At 42.7% G+C, this 24122-nt stretch overlaps 1 protein-coding gene across 2 annotated transcripts; it reads right to left on the bottom strand.

Moving 5' to 3' along the window:
- Positions 1 to 10028: 10028 nt before the first annotated feature.
- On the bottom strand, positions 10029 to 19434 carry Znf3 (zinc finger protein 3). Of its 2 annotated transcripts, none has more exons than XM_076840367.1 (5): positions 19347 to 19434; positions 16345 to 16481; positions 15366 to 15457; positions 14948 to 15074; positions 10029 to 12277 (listed from the first exon to the last, which is right to left on the bottom strand). In XM_076840367.1, exons 2-5 carry the CDS (start codon positions 16397 to 16399, stop codon positions 11208 to 11210), a joined length of 1344 nt encoding a protein of 447 aa, XP_076696482.1. In that variant the 5' UTR covers positions 16400 to 16481; positions 19347 to 19434; the 3' UTR covers positions 10029 to 11207. The 2 variants fall into 2 exon arrangements, with proteins under 2 accessions (XP_076696482.1, XP_076696483.1); XM_076840368.1 differs by lacking the exon at positions 19347 to 19434 and adding an exon at positions 18931 to 18975.
- Positions 19435 to 24122: the final 4688 nt, after the last annotated feature.

The following is a 24122-nucleotide window of genomic DNA, read 5'->3' as shown; positions in this document are numbered from 1 at the left end:
CACAAGAGGAATTTCACACACGTGCTCAGGGGTTGTGTCATGGGCTGGGGTGGGGTTAGCCTTTTAGCAGGCACATCCAGAAGCCTGGGAGTCCCTAGACAAAATGGCTGAATGGAAACTTTGGAGTCCCTGAATAAAATGGCTCCTAAATCGGAACTTAGCAGTCCCTAGATAAAAATGGCTCCAACTTAAAATAGTGGATCTGATGCTAATATTGATCTGATGCCAATAAGTTCCACAGTCACTTCATTTCTTACCGTGTTCGGGATTCCCTGACATGGTTTAGTAATGCAATCTTCTTTCTGTGATCACATATAGATTCTCCAGCATGAAGTTGATTTCAGAGCTTACAAGTTTCCTCTCCAGTATGCAGTTTTATATAATCTGTGCTAAGAAAAATGATTTTGTCATATGCCCATTGCACACATAGGCTCTGCTTCCATGGTGTCTTATCTCATGATAAGTAAAGTGTGACTTATAACTGAATGCTTTTCCACACTCAAAGTTTATGTGCCTTTCTATGGTATGAATTTTCTGATGTCTAATTGAGAAATCTGCTACATAACTTTCCACAGTGACTACATTTAAATGGCTCCTCTCCTGTTTTTGTTGTGTCAGAAACTAAATTTTGACCAAAAGCTTGCCCACATTCATAATACACAAAGGGTTTCTCTCCAGTATGAATTCTCGTCCATTATAAGATGTAACTTTTGTTGTGTTTTTTGATTCATTAAGTTCCAAATTTAAAATTCTCACAGAGTGTTAGGACAAATGATGGACACCTGACGAAGGTGGGAAGGGGGAAGCAAACCTCAGATCAGCAGGGTTTTTTTTATTCAGTATTTGGCAGGGAAGACAATTTGTGGAACTCAGGCATGGCTCATTTTGGGGGCATAAAATGGTAACAGGCTGCAGCAAAGGCCTGGCTTTTATAGGCTTCCTTTAGGTTGGGACAGGAGGGTGATTCCTGGGGTTCATTATATTGGGGTCCAGTGACCCATTAGGGTGGGACAGAAATGTGAATAGGAAATTTTATGGGGCTTATTGTATTGATATCAGGTGACTCATGAGGGTGGGGGTCAGGTGCCAGTCAGGTAGAGTTCCTTTTGTGTCACTTGCTCTGGCTGAGGCCTGGGATTTTAAATGACAAGAGCTTGGTGAAAATGTCCTTGGACTTATTTTCCATATACTTCAAGCTCAATAAAGCTATTACAAATATATTTTGTATATGCAAAATATATACATATATATACAAAAAATATATACACACATATGTATACATATATAATATACATGTATATATACATATACATAATATATAATACCATATATAGGTGAGGGGAAAGAGAAAGAGGACATCTAATAACTGAAGCAAGCTCATGCTTGGGAAATGTTTTGTTTTGTTTGGTACCTGGGACTGAATTCAGGGGCACGCAGTCACTGAACCACATCCCCAGTCCTATTTTGTATTTTATTGGAGACAGGGTCTCACTGAGTTTCTTAGTGCTTCATTTTTGCTGAGACTGGCCTTGAACTTGAGATCCTCCTGTCTCAGCCTCCTGAGCTGCTGGGATTACAAGCATGCACCACTGTGCCTGGTTTGGAAAATACTTTGGGTTAATAAAATGTGCTCCTTTTAGGAATTAATTCCCATTGTATCAACAGTGGGCTGTACATTACTTCTAATAGGCTTGGAAAGGCCCCAAATACCAAATGGTAAATGGGGTAGCTTAGGGTGTGGGAGTGACTAGAACCTTATATACAACTTCTCAACAGTCTGTTTACCCAGAAATGAGGTATACTCCTCTGAAATGAAATTGCTTTAGTAGATAAATCCATTGCTGAAGCCATCTGAATTTAGCCTATTAAGTCAGTTATCAAGTTAACAAACTTATGAAACAGTTGCATTAAAACAATGTACTTGGGGGAAAGGAAGGACAGCAGAATAAAATAGACATTATTATTGCTGTATGTATATATGTGACTGCATGACCAATGTGATTCTGCAACCTGTACACTCAGAAAAATGAGAAATTATACCCCATCTGATTCAAATGTATGATATGTCAAGATCATTGTACTGTCATGTGTATCTAATTAAAACAAATTAAAATTAAAATTAAAAACAAACAAAACAAACAAACAAACAAACAAACAAACAAAAAAAAACAATGCGCTTTCAGATATATGGGCCATGTTGTGATCAAAACTTCTCTAAGGAGCTCCAAGATAGAATTAGCACTTTCCATTTTCATAACAGAGATCTTACAAACACCCCAGATCTCTACTTATCTTGGGGTCTTTTCCAAACAAACTGAATTGGCACCAGACAAAAAGAACCTGCCAAGGACAAGGCCAGAATTTCTGGACTACCAAATAGTTCAAGAACCCCACATTAGTTTAAAAGAAATCCCAAATTTATGAAATAACCCTAGAAAACAGAAAAGGAAGGACAAGGGTCTATGCACACTGCCAGTGAGACTAGGGAACAACCAGACTTTGGGCCCATAGATTTCTAAAATCCATTTTTCCATTTTATCAAAAAAAAAAAAAAAAAAAGCAGTAAAGGTAGCAGAGTGCTTGCCTGGCATGTGCAAGGCCCTGTATTCAATTCCCAACACTCTAAGGACAAAAATAAATAAATAAGCAGCAAAAGGCAGTCAATTCTGGTTTAAGGGAAAGGAGAGAGCTGGAACAATATTAATTTCACAGCTGCAGGGACATTCCCTATCTGTTCCCCTCCTCCAGGGCCAGTAGCCATAAATGGCTTTATAATCCCACCAGAGACACCATTCTGTAATTGGCAGCCCAGCCAGGGAGACTGCTTGGATCCCAACTATCCAGTTTCAGCCACCCTCCAGGGTAAGATATAGACAAAAGGAATTTTATGCAGTTTGATTAAATTGGGGAAAAGCAGCTAGATTACTTCCCTGCCTGGATCCACAGAAGGGGTTACAATTTACAGAAACAGAAGCCGAGTGATATACACGTGGAGATTTAGCTAGGCTATGTGCAGCTGGAGAACATGCCAGTCTTAATTTCCTTGGCATCTGCCCTCAGCATGAGGAAGTTTGTTATTCTCAGCATGAGGAAATCCGGGAGCTCTGCTTCATTAACAGCCTCAGATCCCAGTGGCTTTGTTGTCAGGTACCTTTTATCTTGGGATCCAACTAAAACCAGGCAGTTTCCTGTTTTTCATTGAGCTTTCTTGTTCATCAACTTCCTTGGACTGCCTGCTATAGAAAGGAAAGAGGCCAGGTCCTTAAAGTGGACTGACCCTTACCAAGCACTCCCACCTCATCTCCTGTGGGAATCCTCTTCCACACATGACCTCCCTCGCCCCAGATACACACCTGTTCCAGCCAAATAGGACAGTGCACTTGATGTTATCGACCACAAAATGGCTGTTTCTCTCTTTACCCTTTCATATCCTCTCTTCAGACAGGTCATTCATCCCAGGGAGCAATTCCTGCTGCTCTGGTAAGTTTATCCCCATGGCTAGAAGCCCTAGAACTCCCTGCTGTCCTACACTGACCTGTCTTTGCTGTGGCTGTCCCCACACCAGCCTCAGTGCCAAGCCCTTAAGCCATTTTGTCTGGAGATGAGGTGATGTTTAGAGAGAGAGCTTTGGGTCACTGGTGGGTTCCTGGTGTACAGGGGGTCAAGGAATGTTCGAAAGAGGACTGAATGGCTCAGCAGACATCCAAGCTTTATAGGAAAAAAGTGGAAAAAGGAAACAAGGTGAGGAGATTGTTGGGTTTTCCTTTTATTTAGGGGACTATCTTTTGTATTGTCAATGGGCCCCAAAGAGGACTTACATTGGTGGTTCCTAAACTTGATTGTGCATCAAAGTCAAACTAGAAGCCAGGTACGGTGGCACATACCTATAATCCCAGAGGCTTGAGAGGTTGAGACAGAAGGATCACAAGTTCAAAGCCAGCCTCAGCAATGGCAAGGCACTAAGCAACTCAGTGAGTCCCTGTCTCTAAATAAAATACAAAATAAGGATGGGGATGTGGTTCAGTGCTCGAGAGCCCCCGAGTTCAATCCTTGGTACCCAATAATAAATAAATAAAGATAAAAAGAAAAGAAAAAAGAAGACATTAAACTAGTTGGAACATTCTAGGTTCCACTCCTAAAATGCTCAGTTGTGCTCCTGGTCAGTATAGGAGGTCCTGTGATCCTGGTCAGTCTATAGCAGTGAGCTTTGAGGTCACTAGGGGTGACAGCATCCTGTTTTCCTAGAGTATACTTGATCTCTGCAAAGCACCCAAGACACAGGCTCTGGCTCTGAGGGGACCCATCATGGGAAGGGGAGGCCAGTCCAGTTGGGAGAGCATATCATGGTAGCCCTAGGGTTACCATGCTACAGGCAGAGTATGGGGAGTCCTTCCCTTGAGTTCCCACCATCTCTCTCCAGATGTGTCTGGGACACTGGCCCGAAGCCCAGCCTCTCTGAGAAACCTCCAAACCATCTTCTCTGTGAGTTTCACTCATGGTGCTGGAAGGCCAGACCCATCTTAACATACAGTGTTCTCAGAGAGATGTCTGCATTGTGTCTATCTCCATTAGCTATTCATGGATCAAAAGCTTTCACTCCAGTCCCTTCTGTCCAGGGGACCCACACAAGCATTCACTGCCCCCCAAGATCTGTCCCTCTTTCCCATGCCTACTGCTAACTATCATCTGCCTTTCCCTGACACAAAGCCTGAAGCATAGGATGCTTTAATGGGTGTTTATTTACGTGAACAATATGGAATAGTTATTTCTATACCTCTCTTGTGTCAGGCACACATTCTGCCTGTCTGGGTACCCAGCTGAGCATCTGTGCCATTCCTTGAGAAGTCTCAGGACTGCTATGTGCCTTGCTCCTCCCCAAGCAGCACATAAACTTGCTTTCTTCTGAAACCCCCATGGTATTTACAGAGAGACAGTACAGTGGTGTGATGAAGGCCCAAGCTCTGTAGACAGACTGGGCTTGGTCCCTGCCATGGCTTCCTGGCTCTGGAGCGATGGGCAAGTGGTTCAACCACTGTGTCTCAGTTTTCCCATCTGTAAACAGGGTTATTCACAGGACTAAAACCACACCAGATTGTTGTGAAGACAAGCTACAACAATGGCTGGCACTTGGGTAAGCAGTTATTAAGGATCAGCTCTTCTTACCATTACTGTTCCTCTCTTGGCACTCGTTCTACTTTGTGTTATCAATATGGGCTTTATGTCCTGCTGGACTGGTGCCCTTCAACACAGGAACTATGTATGGTTCATTCGTCATTGTGTTCCTGTACAGTACAAGTGCTTTCTTATTGAACTGCTGTTGAAAAGCTTTAAGCATGGGTGAGAGAAAAGGGTGTTTGAGGAGGGTTGGGTATCCCTCTGGCAGTCTGGGGATAAGAGATGTAGCCTGGACTTTAGGCACTAACTGTATCTGAATCTCACTGCACCATTTTTGGTGTATCTGGTGAACTCCCTTCTCTTTCCAGCCTTCCTGTGTCTCTAGGATTACTGGTGTGTGCCACCATACCCTGCTAGTTGCATTACTTTAAATGTAGTCATGAAGAGATGAATGAAAAAATTACATATGCAAAGATATTTTGTACCTTCCTGAAGGGGGAAAGGGAATGCAATAAACGTACCACAGAATTTATATAAAAATTAAATTAGTTAACTTGTGACACACTTGGAAGAATGCTTCACACATCATAAATGTTCAGTGGATGCTATTTATTACTTTGTGTGTGTGCACGTGCACACATGCACATGCTTGAAATCAAACCCAGGGCCTAAGAACACAATCTACTGCTATTTTTTCTGATTATGAAAGTAATATATATATTTGTGGTAGAAAAGTGTGAAAATGTAAGGGAAAAAACCACCATAGGGAGGGAGTCCAATGTTTTAACATGTAATAAATGACGGGGGTTGGGGGACCAACCACAATAATGAATGTACTAGATGCAGAGACAGCTCCGAGAAAATGATTAACTTGGTCAGGGTGGAAGGTGGTATGCGCAGTGGACCAGAAAGGCCCCACAGCACAGGCAAAGCTTATAATAAGGTTCTCAAAGACAAGTTTGTCAGGACAGGAATGGAGGGCATTCAGGAAGAAGGAATAGCAGGTGCAGTGGGATAGAGGCGCTGCACCTTATTTATGTCCCTGTGACTGTAGTTTTGCAAAACTGCCAGGGGAAGGTGGTAGGAAGGAGTGGGTGAGAGCAATGTCAAGAGGTTAGAACAGGAAAGGGGGCTGGGCTAGGACTTCCTATGGCATGATGAAGAATCTGAACTTTGACCTAGGATGAGAGGCACCAAGGAAAATTCTGAGATGGTGGCTTCCAATTTGCATTTTAGAAAGAGAACTCATGCATGGGAATGAAGAATGGACTGAGGGAGAATGAAGGAAGCAGATAGACTTAAGGCTGGTGTCAAAATCCTGGACAGCGTCAAGGATGGCCTATGGCAACAAGGGAGTCACAGGAATGGGGAACAAAAGACGGGTCAGATATTGACAGCAGCAGGGTGAGGAGATGGAAAGAAACAATGCCTCTGGAATTCCTGTGTTTCTATCTAAGGCTGAATGGGAAGTTGGTGATGTCAGCAACCCAAGAGGGAGTACAAAAGAAAAATCACTTGTGGAGGAAGCTCAGAAGAATCCTATGTTATTTCTGGAAAACTACTCTGGTGACCATATTTATCTTTGCATATGAAAATACTTATGTAATTTTTTTTTATTCATCTCAGAACCTTTCTCTTCATGACTACATTTAAAGTAATGCAACTAGCAGGGTATGGTGGCACACACCAGTAATCCTATTGACACAAGAAGCTGAGGCAGGAGGACCACAAATTCAAGGTCAGCTCAGGCAATTTAGCAAGACCCTGTGTCAAAATAAAAAGGACTAGGAAATATAGTTCAGTGGTAAAGAATCCCTGGGTTCAATCCCCAGTACCACACACACAAACACAAAGCAGCTAACTGGGCTTTATTTTTAAAGTGGAAGAAAATTATTAAACTCTAGAAAACAATGTATAAATAAAAATATCTCTGGGGAGATTTATAAAACAATCTTTTACTAAAAAAGAACAGTTCATTAAGATGCTCTTCTCCACCACTCCATGGTTCATACTTCTGTTCCTGAAATGTTCAGATTAAACTGGACTTTTCTCTTAGTTGGCAACATATCCTTGGTCAAAATCCTTTGGGTTATATTTCAAATAACAGGAATGATTTGGAATGGAACTGTTAATAATGAAATTATTTTTGCTATGACTGAATATGTCCTTGCAAATCTTGTCTGACCCTCTTATTTTTTTAAATATGTCTTTAGTTGTTGATGGACCTTTATTTTATTCATTTATTTATATGCGGTGCTGAGAGTTGAAACCTGTGCCACATACAAGCCCTCTACCACTAAGCCACAACCATGGCCCTCTTTTATTTTACAAATGATTACATTGTGTAGGTTGAGAAGAAAACATCAGAAGCTACCAGGGGAATTTAAAAGGAGGTAGAATTCAGCCCAACTTAATTTCCAGTAATTAGAAGGATGAACACTGGAGTGGTAGGTATGCTTTTGCCCTGTGCAACAGAGAGCCTCCCATCCCAGCAGCTGTAACAGAGAAAGGCCAGCCTCAGCAACTTATCGAGGCCATAATCAACTTGGTGAGAACCTGTCTATAAATTAAAATAAATAAATAAATAAATAAATAAATAAATAAATAAATAAATGGGTTAGGGATGTAGCTCAGCGCCCCTGAGCTAAATCCCTAGCAACCCCCGCCCCCCAAAAAATGGTTTCTTTGACTCTGGTTTTTATTGATTGCATGTGAAGAGCTGAACATCAGAATGCCTGTGGGCAAACTCACAGGCATGAGTGTTGGATGTTTCTGAGGCTTTGTTATTTTGCTGTTTCATGTGTCAAGAGGAGCAACAAGAAGACATAAGATTACTCTGATATGTAGAGATCGGCTCAAGGACAGCCTGGACTCTAAGGCTGAACTAGAATTTTTATTCTATAAATTTATTCTATAATTTTTTATTCTTCTATAAGGGAGAAGCCACTGAAAGGTTTCCAACCACTGAACGATAAGACTGGCGTAGTGCCAACCTTCACTTGTTTCCCCACCTCACAGCCATCATTTGGGCCATGTGGCCCAGACACCCACCAAGCAGAGCAGCCCAGGGGAGATCCATTCTCTAATCTCACCATCTTATCTCACTGGTAACTGCTTTTGTCTATAAATTGGAAATAATACCAACACCTGCTTCACACAGATTGTTGTGAGGATCCATGACTGAATATATGAAAAACACTTGGAAAGGGGCCAAGTAAGGCTAGCACAGAGAAAGGTCAAGTGTCAGCTTCTATTACCATCACCTGGAAAGCCACTCTCTTCCTCAACCCAGAAAACTTCCCCGACAATAATCTTTCCACTCATTCCAAGCTTACCTAACCTGCCCCAGACTCAACACTACTTAGATGTGGGAGGTTACAGAGTATGAAGAAAACTACAGGTTTTGACTCAAGAGCTTACAGATATTTTGAGGGGAACACTAAGTGGGAAAGGCGTATCTAGTTTGAAATGAACAAGTCACAGTGTGAATGCTATGCTGGAGACTCAACACTGAACTTGTGAGATCAGTACCACACATGCAGACTAACGACTCATTTGCATAGAAGTGATAGTTGAAGCCTGGGGAATAAATAGATTCCAACAATAAGAGTATAGAAAAAAATCATGGAAAATAGGAATGATATGTAGGAAAATAAAGTAAGTAAAATGTAGTTTCAAAATTATTTTTAAAATCTTGACTTTTCACATAACAACCATGGTCATCAATAGGCCCCTACTAGGACCTTCTGAAGAATTCAGTCATGAGATCCTTTTGGGGCGATTTCAGTCTGTTTCCACATCTTAGCAGATGAGCTAAGCCTTCATATTTAGTGACTACCCATCACCCAGCTATCTTACCTGCTAAGAGGTCTTTTCCAGAGACCCACAAAATGAATTCCTCCTCACTCTGTCTTCTAAGATTTAGCTCAGCTTTAATCTCTACCCAGAAAGAAAAATTTAAACTATTAAATGACTATTTCTTCGTTCTCAGTGTAAATTTTAACTCTATTCCCAGAATCTCATAGGTCTGACTTGGAGCTCAAAAATCTATAATTCCAATATGGGTAAATCAAGCCCACACTTTGAATAATAAAGTGAATCTGCAAATATGTGGCAAATATTAAAAGTTAAAACAACTGGGTAAGAAAAAGGGAAATCTAACTGAAATTGATTTCCATGCACGTAAGAGTTTGTCAGGATGAACCCAGCTGCTATGTGTAACCATTTATCTCTAATAAAAAATAAGTAGGCCAGAGCTCCATACAGTTTCTGAACTTCTTCAGATTTTCAACCTACCTTTCATGGTTGTAACATCCTTTTGCAAATAGGCAAAACAAGAAATCTAAATTTGCCCACAATTATCCAACAACCAAGTACTCTCGTCTCAGGGACCCCATACCCCAGTACCACCATTCTATTTTTGGTTGCTGGTCTTATATATAGTACCACAGCCAGGCATAATAGCACACCCACATAATTCCAGTAAGTCAGGAGGCTGAGGGAGGAGGATCACAAGTTTGAGGCCAGCCTCAGCAATTTAACAAGGCCCTAAGCAACTTAGTGAGAACTTGTCTCAAAAAATAAAAAGAGGTGGGCATGTGGTTCAGTGGTTTAAGTATCCCTGGGTTTAATCCCTGGTACAAAAAAAAAAAAAAAAAGTATTGTGTCACACAGAACATCTGTAACTCATAAAATTCTAAATGTGATATGAGGGTGGGAGTGATTCTGAGATAGTCTTAGAAGAATGAGCCTGAGAGAAAGGGAAATCTCATGTTTGCAATTTAAAGAGAAATGGCTGTCTGTATCAAGTTTAATGTCAAATTCCACTTATAGTCACCGTGTCCTGTTTTAGCTGAATGAATATGGCCCCTGCACAAAAAAAAAAAAAAAAAAAAAAAAACACTAAATCTCCTTCTGAAAAAACTATTCTGTTTAATAGTGCACTTCGTTAATGCTACAGGATGAGCAGGATCAGGGAAACACAATGGAAGATCATCCCTTGGCCCAGGAAAATTCAGGGAGCACCATCCTAACCCAGCAGGAGCCCTCCACCAGGCTCAGGCCACAGCCTGCCTCCTCTGGGCTTTCTCTTTATTTGCATTAATCCTCCGTGGCTGAAGTCAGAGGTGGAGTCAGGAGAGTTCAGACTGCTGGGGCTTTAGATATTCCAGATGACAGAAGACAGAACAGGTTGGCTGAGTAAGCTCCTCAAAAGCATCCTTAATAACTAGAGGGTGGGATTAAATTACTTTTCCTCACAGGAGTAGGAAGAGGGAGAGGGGACAGGAATCAGAGGCCAATGCTGTACGCTTCTGATCTGTTCCTTCAGGTTATTCACTGCTTACATGGCTTTCCCATTCAGTCCCACTACAACCGAGAGGACCATGAGGGGTCTGCCCATCTCACTAAGCAACTTAGTGAGATGCTGAGGCAAAATAAAAAAATTTAAAAAGGGCTGGGGATGTTGCTCTTGGATTTGTGGTCTTGCTGCACCAAGAGCCCTACAGGATACAGTCATCACAGAAATTCTCTCTGGGGTCTTTTCCCCCTCCTTAATAAAATAGCAAACCCCTCAACACCTAGCTTCTCCAAGTTATGAAATCACGAAACAACACAAATCTTAAAGCTGAATTGGGAAGAGTGGCTTTGAAATACAGCCTCCATTTCCCTTCCCAGCAAATAGGAGGACCCAGAACATTCTTTCTGCTGCCTTCTGTGCTCACTGTACATGACTCCAACTATTGGAATCCTTGGAATTTTGTTCCTACTAAGCTTCCACTCCCCACCTTGGAAAGAAAGGCTCCCCTGGTACAAGAAGAATGGTTAGTGCAATCTCCCACCCAAATAAGTTTCACTGGACCCCAGGCTTCCTTCTGTTCCCTGCACTTTATCCACTGCTTGCCTTACAGATTTTCAAGGCTGGTGTCACTGCTGAGAAATCTAGTAGGTTGCTGATTACCTAATCTGTCCCTTTTCGAAAGTGAAAGGTCTGAGGTGGAAGGGACACATCCTAACTTGTTCACACTTATGCAGTAAAAGGCAAGAGCTCTTTCAACTCAGGGGAAGTGAGGAAAATAGTATGTGGCTCTCTTTCATGTAGACTCTCTGATACTTAATTCAGCAGTAACTCTGAGGGAACTTTTGCTCATACCCGTTACATTCAAAGGCTTCTCTCCAGTGTGAATCCTCTGGTGGCGAACAAGAGCAGAGCTATACCTGAAGGCTTTCCCACACTCACTACATTCATAGGGATTCTCCCCTGTGTGGATTCTTTGATGCTGAATAAGGCCTGAACTGTAAGTAAACTTTCCTCCACATTCCATACATTCGTAGGGCTTCTCTCCAGTGTGAATTCTCTGATGCTGATAGAGGTGTGAGCTCTGGCTGAAGGCCTTCCCACACTCGTTACATTCATAGGGTTTTTCTCCAGTGTGGATTCTCTGATGATGAATAAGGGTAGAGCTCCTACTGAAGGCCTTCCCACATTCATTACAGGCATACGGCTTTTCACCAGTGTGGATTCTCTGATGGTGAGTCAGGGTGGAGCTCCAGCTAAAAGTTTTTCCACACTCATTACATTCATAAGGTTTCTCCCCGGTGTGGATCCTCCGATGGAGAATGAGAGCAGAGCTACAACTGAAGGTCTTTCCACAATCATTACATTCATAAGGCTTCTCCCCAGTGTGGATTCTCTGGTGCTGAATAAGATGAGAACTCTGGCTGAAAGCCTTCCCACATTCAGTACATTCATAGGGCTTTTCCCCAGTGTGGATTCTCTGATGTTGAATAAGGTCTGAAGTTCGATTAAAGCTCTTGTTACATTCATCACACTTATGGGGTCTGTCTCCCATAAGAAGTCTCTGATGGGAAATAAGGTTGGAATTCACAGTGTAGCTGTTCCTAAATTCATTATGTTTCTCCTTTCTCTCTCCCACAGTGGTAAGCTTTTCCTTAACTGTCACATGACCAAAATCTTGTATTTTCCTATTCAATCTTTCTCCAGAGGAGTTCCCTAGTTGCCTCTTTAGACTAACTTCTTGTTCATAGGTTTCTTCAAACTTAAGACCCTGAGAAATATCCTTCTGGAATCGTCTCAACAGCACCCCACGTGATCCTGTATCTTCAGAAATTTCTTGATCATTTTTAGTTCTGGATTCACCATCTAGCACAATTAAAAAAAAAAAAAAAAGCAAATGTCACTTGTTCCTTGTGCAAAAAAGAATAAAATACAGAGGACAAGATAATTGTGTGACTTGTATTTGTAGTGCTAAAAGTACATACCTAAAAGAGGCCTACTTAAGTGTAGCTAAGGTAAAACAAGATAAACAGGCTAAAGAAACAGGGAAAGAGCAAGGCAAAAAGCAAAATCAAGGAGAAAAGAGTTAAAAGTACACAGAAAGCTGAGGATGTAAAGAGGATTTATGGATTCGCTGGAGAGTTAGGAACCAAAATTATTAACAGGAAAGCCATATTGCTTAATGAAATCTCCAAGGAGAAGTCAAAGTCTGTATATATAACTCAGGAGATAGATGATTACTGCAAAGACAATTTAGCCCAGTGACTTAGAAGGCTGAGTATCACAAATTCAAGATCCACCTCGGTAATCTAGTGAGGCCCTAAGCAACTTTTAGTGAGATGCTGAGGCAAAATTTTAAAAAATTTTAAAAAGGGTTGGGGATGTTGCTCAGCGATAAAGCACACCTGGGTTCAATTCCTGTGCTCAATCCCAGTAACAAAATTGAAAAAGGAAAAACAAAAAACAAAAACAGGAGAGTCAGGGTTCATGCCTATAATCCTAGGGACTTAGAAAGCTGAGGTAGGAGGATCTCAAATTTGAGGCCAGACTAAGCAACTCAGTGAGACCCTGTCTCAAATAAGAAGTAAAAAGGGCTGGAAATGTAGCTCAGTGGTAGAACATCCCTGGGTTCAATTCCCTGTACCACTGAAACAAAAATGATGGGGATACAGGACATGGTGGCCCATGACTATAATTCGAGCTACTTGGGAAACTGAGACAGGAAAGAAGATCATAAGTTTGAGGCCAGCCTGGCAACTTAGCAATATCCTGTTTCAAACTAAAAAGGACTGGGTATGTAGCTCAGTAGTGCAACACTTGCCTACCATGTGCAAGGCTCTGAGATCTTTCCTCTTACTCACTGCTCAGTACTGCGGAAAAAAGAAAAAAAGAAAAGAAGGGGGCTGCAGTTGTGGCTCAGTGGTAGAGCGCTCGCCTAGCACTTGCAAGGTCCTAGGTTCGATCCTCAGCACCACATAAAAATAAATAAATAAAATAATAAAACAAAAAGAAAAAAGAAAAAACGAGAGGAATGCAAATATGAAAAGCTAACATAGATACCTAATGAGAAAGTTGATGAGAGCGCTAAGAAACATGTGGGAGAGTGGAAAGGAGCAGAAGGGTGAAGATACTGAGGATTTCAATGGCCCCATGTGAGCAGAACAATCCCATCTGTAGTCATGTCACATATGCAACACCCACAGAAATAGGCAAGACAGCTTAGTCCACCTCTGGGCTCCAGGCCTAGAAAGCTGTGCTGGTGTAGGAGGCTATGTAAACCATATGTGACCTCTGTTTTCACTACTTCTGTTGGAGTTTCCAAAGGAAACTTCAGGCACAGAGAATAACTGTAAAGGGTTCAGATAGTTAGCATTTTTAGTTTATATATTTTTTAAAGCAGACAGGGCACTGAGGGTCAGAAATAGACACAGCTGTTTCTCCCTGGCCTGAACAGGTATCTCTTTGGACTTCTCTGTTCTCAGTTCCTTTCCAACTCAGGACCCTGAACTCTTCCACTCATTCCAGTCAAGAGATGGTATCAGGATTCACAAATGGGAATCCTACTCATGGAGAGAGTCTTGGGACAAGGAAGTTTATCCTGCTCATACTAAGCTGTCCCAGAGTGCAATCCGAGATCTCAGATTTCCTATGAACAGAAAGGAATTGTACAGGCAGGTCTCAGTTAGGAGTAAGGAAGACCCCTGGCTCTGCTCAAGAAAACAGTGTCACTGAAAGTGGGGCAAGAGATGAGGAATTAATCTTTTGTTGTTGTGGTGCTGGTGGTACTGGGAATTGAACCTAGGGTCTCATGCATGCGAGGCAAGCACTCTACTAACTGAGCTGTATCCCCAGCCCTGAGGAATTAATCTTGAAGGTAATTTCTACTTACAAGTTTATATTTCTACAAGAGCAGCAGGTGCATGAGAACCGAAACAAAGCGAGAGGTCCCTAGGGCAATTCAACAGGGAAGGGAAGGAGAGTCCCAGAATTTTCCCTTGGACGCAAGGATCCCAACATACTTATTCTTCAGAAAAATCTCTGGATTGTATGTTCAGAGAACATGTGGAAAAAGTATCAGATTTGGAGTTAAAAGACCCTTGGGGATCAATTTTTGTCACTTACTAGCTCTATGACAATGCACAAGGCACTTGAGAATCTCTGATCTTATTTTCCTCACCTATAAAATGAGGACAATAGGGCTGGGATGTACCTCAGTGGTAGAGTGTTTGCCTAGCATGTGTAAGGCCCTGGGTTCCATCCCCAGTATAAGGAAAAAAAAAAAGAGAGAGGATAATACTAGCAATCTCAATTACAGCATTACTATGAGAATTAAATGAGAGAATATACATGAAAACTGCAAATTATTGTATAAATGTGCAAATTATTGTATAAATTGTATAATAATAATAATTATTAATTTTAGAATTTTTTGAGGCTGAGTCAATCACTACTTGTTTTCAGTCACTAGACTGTTTCTAGCAAACAAGGAAGCCACCAGACAGCTGGGAGCTCTGTTGAGAATATGCAGCTCCTTACCCAGTGAGAATACATTCCCATAATTCTCTAGCATCACTTCCCTATAGAGATCCCTCTGAGCAGGTTCCAAACGCTTCCACTCCTTCCGGATAAAGTACACTGCTACATCTTCAAATGTCACCAACTCCTGAAACAACACAGCAATGCACACAATTTTAGGGTGAGGGCTGGGACCAGCAGCACCAAGAACACAACTCAGGATGGGGTTGACTAATGCCTCTTTGGGAAGTGGGGAAAGGAGGTCTGAATAGAGAATGAGAGGTAAGAGTCTATGACAGAAGGTGAAGAACCATGACTCAGTAGGAAAGACCATAGTCCTAATGGTCAGAATCCAGATTTAGGACACTGAATGGGATGTCACTGCACAAAAGCTGCCCACAAATTGGGAAGAAAATGGGTGAAGGGAACCAGAGCTCACCTGGGACTTGGCCTTTAGGAGTGCAGCTGCCAACATCTCATCCCCCAGGCTGTCCTTGTCAGAAAAGGCAGGAACTTTCGAAGAAGGAAGAGCTGAAAGATAATAAAAGGGCCCAGAAGTGAGTCTGTCTTGTCTCTGACCTCTGGTCACTCTTCTTAATGAAAATGCCTAGTTTCATCTTTCCTGTGTTCTTGTCCACTCTCCCAAGCTGAGTCAGAAACAGGCTACACTCTCATGTCTTTTCTATCATTCTTCTACATCTCTGAGCTCAAACTCCCACATGAAGTTCTCAGGCAGAGGAAAACAAGCAGCTTTTCCCCAGCCCCGACTGAAAATAAAGCTCATCTACTTTTTCTTTATTTCCAGATAAAATCTACATACTATAAATATTTCCTGTTCCTGTGCTTGACCACATAACTTTTCATATTTGTCTCTTAGAAACTCTAACCACTAGATATACTAGTCCTGACAAAAAGGGTCCTAAATGCTTTTTCCTGATAAGCATGAAAACAATTCCCATTCAGGCTGAAACTAGTTCAAAAGTCAGAGATAGTCTATAAAACCAAGATATATTTTAGTGAATATCCACTTTATCCTTTTGCCCATGACCTACAAAATGATTCCCCAGAGTCTATTCTAAGAATTTGCTCCTGAAGAGCCCAAATTATGACCATGAAGTTGTCTGTTAAAGATGCCTGAAAAATGGAATTAAGGGATTGTGAGTTTTATTAATCCTGCACGAAGTGCCTACAATCCTTCAAAATGCCTCACTTATAACACCTATCAAGCTGTGTATTAATTAAAGATTAAATTAAATTTCTGTTAAACTTCCCCCTTTAGATGGTAAGTTACCAAATAGCAAGAAGTATGTCTTATCACATCTGGATTCTAGCAGTTATTCTAGTATCTGGTGAATGAGAGATTTCAATAAACAATTTCTGAATGATGGAATAGAAATAAGTGAATCCCTATTCCTCACCACTCTCAAGCAGGGCCTGAGGTTCCTGAGATACATGATTGGCTTGAGCTTCCATGGGTAGGGCTAGATGCTCTGGTTTCTGATCTCCTATCTGAAGACTCAGCAGGAAGTAGATGTTGAATGAGAATGAGGAAGCACTGCAGAAGTAAAAGTTCAAAGATAATTTTTAAAACATCTCTTGAATACACAAAGAGGGGAACAAGCATCTCAGTTAATATCCACAATAGTAAGCATCCCAGCAACTGGGACTGGTCTTTTGATACTGGCGACACCCACTCCCTATACTGAAATTACACAAAGATCACAAAAAGGGCTTATCCCAACTCTCCTGACAACTCTCTGAGACTGGGTTCGAACTTAAGATCCTCCTGTCTCAATCTCTTGAGTTTATGTGATTACAGATGTGCACCACCACATCTGGCTTCTCAGTGATATTTATAAAAACAAAAAGTGAGTATATATATATTCACAAGGATGAAAATAATAATCCCAGTTTCTGTGCTTCCTCTCACTGAGAAGGCAGCAGCTTTGTTTTATCTTCCTCTTCTAATAAGACATTTCTTTGGATCAGAATATAAGTCTCTCCAGCAGGGACCAATTTTTTTTTTTTTTAAACATAAGGTTCTTCATTATTCTGCTTTTAGCCCCCACAAATGTCTTCACTCCTCAGTTGATATTATCAAAAAGTCTATTCTTTGTTTCTCTAGTAAGGTTTGAACCTCAAGTAGGAGTTTCTACTTCAGACAATGGCTGCGACATGATCAGTACATCCAGAATATTCAGCAGCCACCAGAGCATACGAACACAAAAACAAAACAAAACAAAAAATTACTCAAGGTTTTATCCATTACCTTTTATCTATTTAGTCATTTGCTCACATATTTGTTGAAAGCCAGCTATACTGCAAGGCACTATAGCAAGGAGTTAAAAAAAAAAAAAATCAGAAATGCAAAAAAGTATCTGTTTCGTCATTATAGGCTGCTTTATTTACCTAAGGCATAACAGTGGGAAGAGCCTTGTCCGAGAGTCACGAGAAAGCACACAAGTCTAGTTTGGGGATAGCAAGGATACAGTATGCCCAATGCCAATGCCAATGGCATTTCACAATGGAAAACACTGAATCAGGCATGAGGCAGGCCCACTGGCAATCAAGGTGAGTCAGTCTCTTGCCACCATCACCCTCCTGGCTGTTTCAGAGCCAGGCATCTTTTTTTCCTATCAACCACCTTTCCAAGACTGTAAGCAGACACCCACAACAAGTCAACTCTTAGAACAAACTCTTAAGAAGCTGGAAACAGTGGTAGTTTCAGACATTCAGAAACTAAGGTAGAAGGTTAGCTTGAACCATGAGCACAAGACCATCCAGGGCAACACAGGAAGACCCCATCTCCAAAAACAAAACAAAACAACAAGCTTCCCTTAGAAAGGCAAGTCAAAGTTCTGAATCCAGAGAAAAAGGCAATACTCTCTCTTTACAACTGTGTTAAACAAAGCTGGAACTCAAAGGCATACTGTTGAAAACAAGTTCCCTGTGTCTGTATCAGTAAACAATGTTTCTCACAGAAAGAAACTCTCCATTGTGCCCCCAAAGCTTTGAGCCCAGACAGGGCCCTTCCCCTGCCCATCCCTTTCCCTGGCGCTGCTCCTAGGGGCTAAGAAAGATCACTTGGCAGTGAGAATGGGTTATGAAAAACTTTATCTGTCTGGTCCTTTCCTTCTTTGAAGTTATTCCCTAGAATTCAAAGTCACAATGACTGAGAATCTAGCAGCCTCTATTCAAGTTCCTGGGAATTCTGATTTTAGTTGATGCCAATGCTACACGATTAAAGGGAAAAGGGAATATTCATGTAAACTTTATTTCTAATACAAATATTTAGATTAAAAAGAGAACATAACAATAATAAATACTGATTAATACTAAAAAAAAAAAAACTGATAATTCTGTTGCACCTGGAAAAATCTGAAATGCAGCTGAAGGTTCTCCAGGTGAACCTTCACCCAGGGTAAGAAGTTCCTATCATTCTGTCAGCTAACTTGCTGGACACACAGCTACTTCAACAGTGAGTCTGCTCCACCTGTGCACAGCATAGCATAGCTATGAGAGTACTTCAGGGATGCTAAAACCCATTCCAGGGGACCCTCACCTCCCCCCAGATCTAGTGCCCTAATGGAACTTCAACAGCTATTCAACAAACACTTGAAACCAAACAATGTCCACTCTCTACAGACGTCTCCTCTGGAGGGAAAATACCTTAACTTCTTCTAACTATTCCATGTATTTCAAGTTCATCATCCTGCTGTCCTCTTGTGGAGTTTACACATGCCCTTCAGAGCATAAACACCACTCTGTATTCAATCCCACTTCCAAAGCAGATCAAATTAGGGATCAATATGATTGAAAACGGGAACCAGGGACTATTGGATCACTCCCATAAAAGACACCACTTATGGGCGGCTCCCAGCGGGACACTGCCCAGAATCTGAGTCTGCACCCGGCTCCCAGCCTTAGTTCTAATTGTTCACTCTCTGATCCATGAAGTCAGCTAAGTCAACTTCTTCTCCTGCCCAATCGCCGAAAACTATTACCATCAAACAACAGCGTCTGGGAGAAGCAGCAAGTTGAGGTCGCTGTCATCCGCTGTCTTAGAGAGGGACGCCTCTACGGCTACACTGGAACTTTTAAACACTCGAGCTGGGAGCTGTTTAAGCTGTTTAAATTCAGAACTGGAGCCCCTTTCCTCCCTGCGCCACGCAAGGTCCGTGGTGTGTGTGTGTGTGTTTGTGTGTGTGTGTGTGTGTGTGTGTGTGTTTGTCTGTGTGTGTGCGCGCGTGTGTGTTGGGGTCCCCGGGGACCAGCTGTAGGGGAGGGAGGGGTGCCTCCCCGCACCCTGCTCCGGCGGGCCTGGGGACCCCCGCAGGCGGCAAGCCGCACGGACGTCACCCCCTTCCCCGGCGACCACAGCCTCCGCCTCACCGCGAGCCTCGGGGACAGACGGACTTACCCTAGAGACAGGGACAGGAGGTGGGGGAGGGGCGGACACGGACCAGGCCCGGTTGGACCCTGTCACAGACCCACACACCGGGGACAGAACAAAGAACGGAAGTTTCTTCGCGTTTCGCTTCCGGGTCATTCTTTTCACCAGCCACTCCCACGCCTCTGGCCCCCAACGCCCACTTGTTCTCTCTAGGAAAATGGGAGGTCCTCAACTCTCGATGGTTTGCTGACTCTGGGCAGAAGACCGACGGCTAGGGGCGAAGGCCGGAGCGCTAACACGGCATTCGGGGGCCTGTCGCCCCCAAGCAGGCGGCCGGCTGCGCCGCCTGCTGGCCGCGTCGAGGAAAAAGAGGCCGACAGAGGCCCTGGGCCTCAGGGCGCAGGCATGTGCACCACGGTCTTGGGGGCAGTACCCTAGTGAGAATCTGAGCAAAAGATCAGATACCCCTTCAGATCTAGGCATCCCTTGTTTTTTTCAAGTCCTTATTATTCTGCTTATTCCTCTAGAGCAAGAAGAACAGGTCAAAGTAGGCAGTGTCAAGGAAAGGAAGATGGAAGTAGAGTGAAGTTCCTCGAACGGGGGTGGCTTTATTTGTAAAAACTTCTGCCAAAGACAGTCGTGGGGACAGGTCGTAGGCTTCCATACGATCAATTCTATTGCTCTGGGGTTCAGTCCAGTTGTAGTTCACTCACAGTGTTTGTCCCAGAACCTGGCCTGATAACTCCCAGCAAGTTTTCCGAAGTCGTGCTACTGATTACTCCTGAACTGCCGTGCCAGGAGCCAAGGGATGCTGAAGGTAGTCCACCAAGGTGGAGAAGAAGATATTTAAACTTCTGTATGGGTTTTAAATAAAAGAAATTTTAAAAAATAAAGTTAAAAAGTAAGCCTCACCAAAATTCAGTGGAAGAATGGGCACTGGTAGTCTTGCCCTCTTGTCAGAAGGCAGCAGTCTTCAGACAGGAAGGTAGAAGTGTGCGATGGCGGAACGGCACATCTTTCCAAAGTATGTGTGGAGACTGTTGTGAAAGAATCAACTTCCAGGTCCTCATTTTCTATAATACACCTTTAAAACTGATACCCTGCAAAACACTCTCATGGTTACTTAACCCCCTTCAAAGTGGCTTTCTCACTTGACAAAAAATAGACTCTTTATCCCCAAATCTTACAGTGGGGCTTTGCCCTGAGGGATCAGAAGCTCTGAGCTATCCATCAAAAGGAATACGGAAATAGTTTAAAGAGACATCACCTCTTTCTTATCAAAAAGAAAAAGGCAGGAATGTTAGGGAGAACTTGACACAGGAATGCCATTCTGAAGCATAGCCTCCATCTTAGAACAAGAGTCACCTCATAGTCACTCTGACTCAGCTTGACCTTAAACCCCAGATAATATTCCATCATCATGAAAAGAAAGGAAATCGTTATCTGGGACTAGAATCCTGAAAACACCTGATTCAATATAGAACAGTGACCACCTCAAAGAATGGATGTGACTCCACAAGAATCCTTCTCTGACAACCTTCTAGCAACGGGCTAACCTCAAAAATTTCCCTACTCCCTCATACTCCTATAACTTTCTGAGGCTGTAAGCAGAAGAGGGGTCTCAGTCTCCACTGTGCCCCCCTCCACAGATTTGTTCCTGAATAAATCAGTGTAACTGCTGAGCCACCTCTCCTCTCTCATTATTTCCTTCATTCAGTTCTTTCCTTACAAAAAAGACTCACATCTTCCCTTGGACAAAGAGCAGGCTTGCTACTGCTTGCTGTAAAAGCTGTACATTTCCCCATCTCAGCTGCAAAGCAACTTACTGCATGTGTAGGCTCCATCTGGGCCCATACATCTCCCATGGGAAGCAAAGGGAACCAAACAAATTTGCTGGTGCTTATGTTGCTTGTTGTTCTATAAAGTCCTTTGTCTCTGAATCAGGATTTTTGTGTTTTCTGCCAATAACCATGAATCATTAACAGGCTAACTTATTAAAGCATGTAAACCAAATCCCAAACTCTATAGCTTTGGCAACAAGAATTGGACACCAATAGACATGGTTCTCTGGAACAGGAAGTAAAACATGGGTCAGGATTAGAGATAAAAGAAGTCTCTCTGGGATCCAACAGCAAAAGCCTTCGCTCAAGTGAAGGGTGGGGAGAGAGTCAGGATCTCCTACCATTGTACTTGATAACAAACAGAAGTGGGGTCATGGTTTAGAGGCTGAGAAGTGTGAAAGGTTGCCCAAATGGTACCACAAGTTTGTTTGATTATGAGATAGGGGCTAGTAGAGAAGCTGGGACCTTCATCAGGGAGCAAAATATAAATAAAATAAATAAGCCCTGCTGCCCTGGAAGACCTACCCTTATGCTAAAACCAGGCAAGCTTTCAGGGATGATATGACAATGGGGGCAGCAACACAACACCCAGCATCCCCCCTAAAAAAACTAAGGTGGACTGCTTTAAAAAAGTTACTTCTGTGTAGGTCATGCACTAACAGATCAAAAAGCAGAACTCCTATAGCCCCTCTGCAGTCTCCAGCAGGCAGGCTGGCTGGCTTCCCCACTAATCTTTCAGCCCACGGTGATGGGGGGAAGGAGTAAGATTAGCAGAGTTTCCTGATGGCTGTCATATGCTCCAGTTCTTGACATGCCTGTTAGATTTCTCTGGTTCCTGTAGGGGAAAGCTACCCAGATTCAACAGTAGGGCTCCATGTTTTATAGTAGGAAGCAGTGGGACAAGAGCTTGCACTCAGACCCAGCAAGTGTTAGAGAAAACTCTCCCATTCGGGGCTGATAGTGGGACTTGAGGATCATTTCTCAAGCCACTTCCATTTTCCCCTCCCAAGTGGTCTGGCAAGAACAGTAAGGAATCCAGAGAAGGAAATCCCAGCTTTACTTTCAAATGATTGCAGTCCAGGTACTCAGGTCATTTTCACCATCACAGCGCCACCTGCTGGAAATAGCCACCACATACACCCCTTTTGAAAAACCAATTACTCTGCTATCCAAGGCTTGGCACTCTTCAGACTGAAATTCTCATTTGTATGGAGACAAGTAGAACCAGATGATTTTTAAAAACGGGAAGAGTCTAAAAGGCATTGCTAACCAAATAGAAATTGTGTACTTAAGAGAGCAGTCATCCCCTGGTCCTAAGCAGCAGCATCTGAGTTTTATATGAAAAACTGCCAGTTATGGCATTGGGAGAAACCCATTAAGGCAGAGATGTGGATCAATGGGTACTACCAGTCTCAGAGATTCCCCTAAATGCCTGGGCCTCGTTCACTAATTGCTTAGCTAAGTTTTACCTGATAGGGTTCATTGGGCTGCTGTGGCTGTGTAACCCCAGGAACAGCATGTAAACTGAAAGTGGACTCCACTGCTCTGATCTATAGGCAAAGAGCTCAAAGCTGTCCCTTTCCTACTCTGGTGAACATGGCCCTGGATGAGCCTTCCCACAGTTTACTGAATTGAGCTGTTGTGAATGGCCTTGTTGCTTGGTTTACCACTTAGAAAAGTACACAGAAAATTAAAGACACATTCTTTGGGGCCGTAAGCTAAGGAAGCAAATCTTACCTGCTATCTGACAGTTGGGTAAATTCATGTGATTATTGAAGGTGGGGACCTGTTCTCTGATCAGAATGGTTGGCACCAAGATGCTGGCCAAACATACACCATTCAGAAGCCCCTTCATGCTCTGGGTCAACAGATAGCATGGGACCTTTGACACCTATTATAGAAGCTACTCTTGGTGCCTGTTTAGGTTTGGATTTGAAATGTCCCCTGAAGACTCATGTGATGAAGGATTGATCCCCAGGTGCAGCAATGTTCAGAGGTAAGAATTTAGAGGAGTGATTGGATCACGAAGGCTCTGACTTCATCAGATTAATCCATCGAGGGATTCATAACTGAGTAGACTACTAGGAGATAGTGGAAACTGCAGGTGGGACTTGTTGAAAGGAGTGGATTCTTGGGAGCATGCCCTTAGCTCCTTTATCCCTTTGTCTGCTTTCTAGTCACCATCAGGTGACTAGCTTTGCTCCTTGACTTCTTTCTACTATGATGTTTGGTCTCACCATAGGCCCAGAAATAAAGGAACCAGCTGACTATGGACTGAAACCTCTGACACCATAAGCCAAAATAAATCTTTCCTCCTTCAAGTTGTTTTTGTTAGATATTTTGTTAACAGCAGTAAACACTAACACAGGGCTTCACTTCTGTCCACACTTTTATTTGTTACTGGGGATTGAGCCCAGGGACATTTTACCACTGAGCTACATCCCCAGTTTTTTTTTTTTAATTTTGCTACCAGATCTCACTGTTTCTGAGGCTGGCCTTGAACTTGTGATCCTCCTGCCTTAGCCTCCCAACTTGCTGGGATTATAGGTGTGCACCACTGCCCCTGGCCTCTGTCCCCACTTTTTCAGTTTACTGTGTGCCTGTTCCAGTCCAACCCATAGACTCAGGCCACATCCTCTGGCCCTCTGGTCCTAGAAACTACACCGTCTCATATTTTTGGGTTTCCAGGCCCTCTGCAGTCTACCATCATTGTGCCTTTTGTTGCAAAGGCCACTCAACATTGGGTCTGTAATCAAGGTGTTCAGTGGACACTCCACACTACCCATTATTGTGATATCTGATTGTCAAGCACTGGAGGAGCCTCCATCAACATCAGTTCTACCTCCTCACCTCCTCTTAGAGGTCAGGAAGACAGTCTAGTCACTGAACATGACCTTCTTCCAAAAAGTTCTTTTCTTCTTGTCAATCTCTTGGGTAATGAGCAGTATGAAAGGAGTGGGTG

Source organism: Callospermophilus lateralis, chromosome 19, assembly GCF_048772815.1.
Source record: "Callospermophilus lateralis isolate mCalLat2 chromosome 19, mCalLat2.hap1, whole genome shotgun sequence".
Lineage (NCBI taxonomy): Eukaryota > Metazoa > Chordata > Mammalia > Rodentia > Sciuridae > Callospermophilus > Callospermophilus lateralis.
The sequence above is the reverse complement of the archived record's forward strand: the minus strand, read 5'-3'. Positions and strand labels throughout refer to the sequence as shown.

Coding starts and splice junctions, on each gene's coding strand:
- Znf3 (XM_076840367.1), bottom strand. CDS start 16,399: ATGGAAGCTCAAGCCAATCATGTATCTCAGGAACCTCAGGCCCTGCTT. Junction 15,458..16,344: donor TCAGGCCCTGCTTGAGAGTG/GTGAGGAATAGG, acceptor ATTATCTTTCAG/CTCTTCCTTCTTCGAAAGTT. Junction 12,278..14,947: donor TGGGAATGTATTCTCACTGG/GTAAGGAGCTGC, acceptor TAATTGTGCTAG/ATGGTGAATCCAGAACTAAA.